This window comes from Mandrillus leucophaeus, unplaced genomic scaffold (genome assembly GCF_000951045.1).
Source record: "Mandrillus leucophaeus isolate KB7577 unplaced genomic scaffold, Mleu.le_1.0 Scaffold674, whole genome shotgun sequence".
NCBI classification, from domain to species: domain Eukaryota; kingdom Metazoa; phylum Chordata; class Mammalia; order Primates; family Cercopithecidae; genus Mandrillus; species Mandrillus leucophaeus.
The window spans coordinates 1336446-1338426 of record NW_012107297.1 but is presented as its reverse complement, the minus strand read 5'-3'; the positions used below and the strand labels follow the sequence as shown (position 1 = coordinate 1338426).

General features: G+C 48.7%; 1 protein-coding gene across 1 annotated transcript in view; it reads left to right on the top strand.

Annotated features, from left to right (window-relative positions):
• The first annotated feature begins 234 nt into the window (after positions 1 to 234).
• Positions 235 to 1981, top strand: part of NEU3 (sialidase 3 (membrane sialidase)) — a 30504-nt gene continuing 28757 nt past the window's right edge. The window contains 3 exon segments of the mRNA XM_012002043.1: positions 235 to 514; positions 517 to 579; positions 582 to 830. Of these exon segments, the coding sequence (XP_011857433.1) occupies positions 235 to 514; positions 517 to 579; positions 582 to 830 (592 nt within the window).

Below are 1981 nucleotides of genomic sequence, written 5' to 3'. Positions count from 1 at the left end.
CCACCAGGCCCAGCCTATTTCCTTTATGTTATTTAGTCCCAGATAAAAAATGACCTTAGATCAGCCATTTCCTCCTTGGTTGGGGAGAGGAGGGCTTAAATTCAGGTACTGTGAAACAGAAGAATGGACTCAGTGCTATGTGACAAATCTGTGTATGTAAATGTGTGTATATACACACATAAATTATACATATGAATACATTTTCATTTTCATATTTTGCAAAAAAGATAGCCAATGCTCTGGACCTCTGGTCCTTTTTGTAGGGTACCCTCTGAGGCCCGGAACCTTTGCTCAACTCTCAGGCTGTCCGGGGAAGTTTTAGGCGGTGATACCGAGCTGCAGACCAATGTAAGAGCTCGGGGCTGTGGGACTGAAGAGAGGAAGCGACTGTTGGGAACTGAGGTGGGCCCAGGGCTTAAGCCGAGCTGGCGAGGGTAGAGGTGGTGCTGGTCCCGTGCGGTGGTGGGGACCGGGCTGTGGGCTGGAGGGAGGGGCAGCGCCGAGGGGGCGGGACGGGGCGGGCTCGCGGAGGAGGCCAACGGTTGGCCCCAACCACCACTGACTACAGCCTGCGTCCGCCTCTTTCGTTGCCATTACCTCTTTCCGGCAGTCGACCTGCTCTTTGCTTCTCGGGTTTTGTCTCCGTGTCCTCCGTCTCTGCTGTTTCTCCCTCTCTATCCTCCTCTGTCTCCGTCTCCGCAGCCTTGGGGCCGGTGCCTCTCTCAGGCTTCGGCGAATGAGACCTGGGGACTTGCCCCCGCGCCCCATGGAAGAACCCCCGGCGTCCAGCTCTGCCCCGACAGAGACGGAGGAGCCGGGGTCCAGTGCAGGTGAGCGGGGTTGGGAGACAGGAGAGCTCCCGAGGAGGACTCAACTGTGGGGACAGGTTGAGCAAGACCATCTGCGCTTGGGAAATCCAGCCTTGGATCATTGAGACAGAGCCACCCTGTCCGCTAGGATCTGACCTGGCCGGAGTATTCTTGGCTAGTCCTATTTTTATTTGTTCTCACTGAAGCCTAACTTAAACCTCAGAATTATCACTACAGAGATGAAAGGGGACTGAGACTGGAAAACCCCTTCTTACCAGAGGTCTCTGGTCGGCAGAAAGATCCCTGAGCTTCAGTTTCAACTTAGGAGACCTGGGTCTTGGTCCAGATTTTACTGTGGAGTGGCATTCAGTAAGCTTTGCCCCCATCCTGTGCCTGAGTTTTCCCATCTATACCATGAGGTGGTTTAGACTACAGATCTTCAAAGGTCTGGCACGTGATAGGTGCTCCTTAAATATTACTTGTTAGGAGTGAATAGATGAGATAGGGAGGCCTCCTTCTGGGATTCACTGGAGGCTCACTGGGTTAGTTGGAGGCTGTGGAATTACATTATTATAGCCTGAGAAGTAGGCGGTATTATCTCCATTTTATAAGTGAGGAAACTGAAGCTCAGAAGTAAAGTGACTTGCTAGTAAGTGTCAAAGATAAGTCAGACTTCAGAGTCCATGCTAGGCTATACTCTCTCCCAGGAAGAAAGCGGGGAGGACTTGATGGGAAAGTGATTATATCGAGCAGCAATTAATCATTTGAATTCTCTGCCTAAATGAACCCCAGAGCAGGACCATATCTGATTCTTTTCTCTCCCCAGTTTCCAGCACCTGATTTGTGTGAAATAGTTTGGGTGGCAATGCCAGAATCACCATCTATGTTACTTCTGTCATCAACACGATCAGTATAATTACAAAAAATGGCTGTATTTGTTATGCTGATAATAAAGCATAAGTGAAACTGTGAAGACATCAAAATTTATAATTAAACACACTTATTGAAACAGGACTTTAAAATTTATAAAGCACTTTTGAGTGGTTCTTCATATTGATCTGCTTAGGTAGGTATTATTATCCATAGTGTACAAGCAAGGAATCCAAGATCTAGAGGTTGAGTAACCATCAAAACGTCATGCAGCAAGAAATGGAGCTGAGACATGAATCCAG